This window comes from Galeopterus variegatus, unplaced genomic scaffold (genome assembly GCF_000696425.1).
Source record: "Galeopterus variegatus unplaced genomic scaffold, G_variegatus-3.0.2 Scaffold1454, whole genome shotgun sequence".
Taxonomy (NCBI): Eukaryota; Metazoa; Chordata; class Mammalia; order Dermoptera; family Cynocephalidae; genus Galeopterus; species Galeopterus variegatus.
In genome coordinates this window covers 211,989-212,632 of record NW_007727565.1, presented here as the reverse complement: position 1 = coordinate 212,632, position 644 = coordinate 211,989, and the positions used below count along the sequence as shown (strand labels likewise).

Sequence of the window (644 nt, the reverse complement as noted above, 5' to 3'; positions counted from 1 at the left end):
GCTGTTTGGTGTCTGTCAGCTGCCAGATGAGGTTGAGCTGCGCCAGGCTGAAGCCGGGCTCGGGCGAGAAGGAGCAGCATAGGGTGGCGTTGGTGCCCACCAGGGCCACCACCGGGTCTTCTGGGACCTGGACTTCCAGGGCTCCTGGGGTCGGGGTAGGCGAAGCGGGTTGTGAAGAGGGGCGGGGGTCTCTCCAGGCCTCCCTGGTCCCCCTTTCCTCCCCAGCTAACCTCAGGCCCTGTCCAGCCCTCCTTTTAGGGCTGAGACCCAAAGTAAGTTTATTGCCTTTGGTCCTCCTTCAGTCCAGGAGAATATAATAAACACCTACTACGTGCCAAGCATAAGAGTTAGGAATGCAACAGAGAACAAGACCAAGGTCACACCTTTAAAGAGGTTACATTTTAATGACAGAGGAACAAACCAGCACACAAATTCTCCTTAGTGATTAGGATATGAAAGAGGAAAACAAACCAACGGATTAGAAAGTAAGGTGGCAGCTTTACACCTGTCTGTTCTATTTGCATTTTCCCATAAGCACATATTATTTTTATAATTGGGAAGGCAAGTCTTAAAAAGTATATGCCCAGAATGTTAATAGAGATTCTCTCTGGATGACAGGGGATCACACGTGCTTTTTCTTTTTT

General features: G+C 49.4%; 1 protein-coding gene across 1 annotated transcript in view; it reads right to left on the bottom strand.

Annotated features, from left to right (window-relative positions):
* CD276 (CD276 molecule) overlaps positions 1–644 on the bottom strand; it is a 17,472-nt gene that overhangs the window by 13,524 nt on the left and 3,304 nt on the right. Inside the window, exon 2 of the mRNA XM_008577138.1 lies at positions 3–144. Within this exon, the coding sequence (XP_008575360.1) occupies positions 3–144 (142 nt within the window). The remainder of the gene's footprint in view (positions 1–2; positions 145–644) is intronic.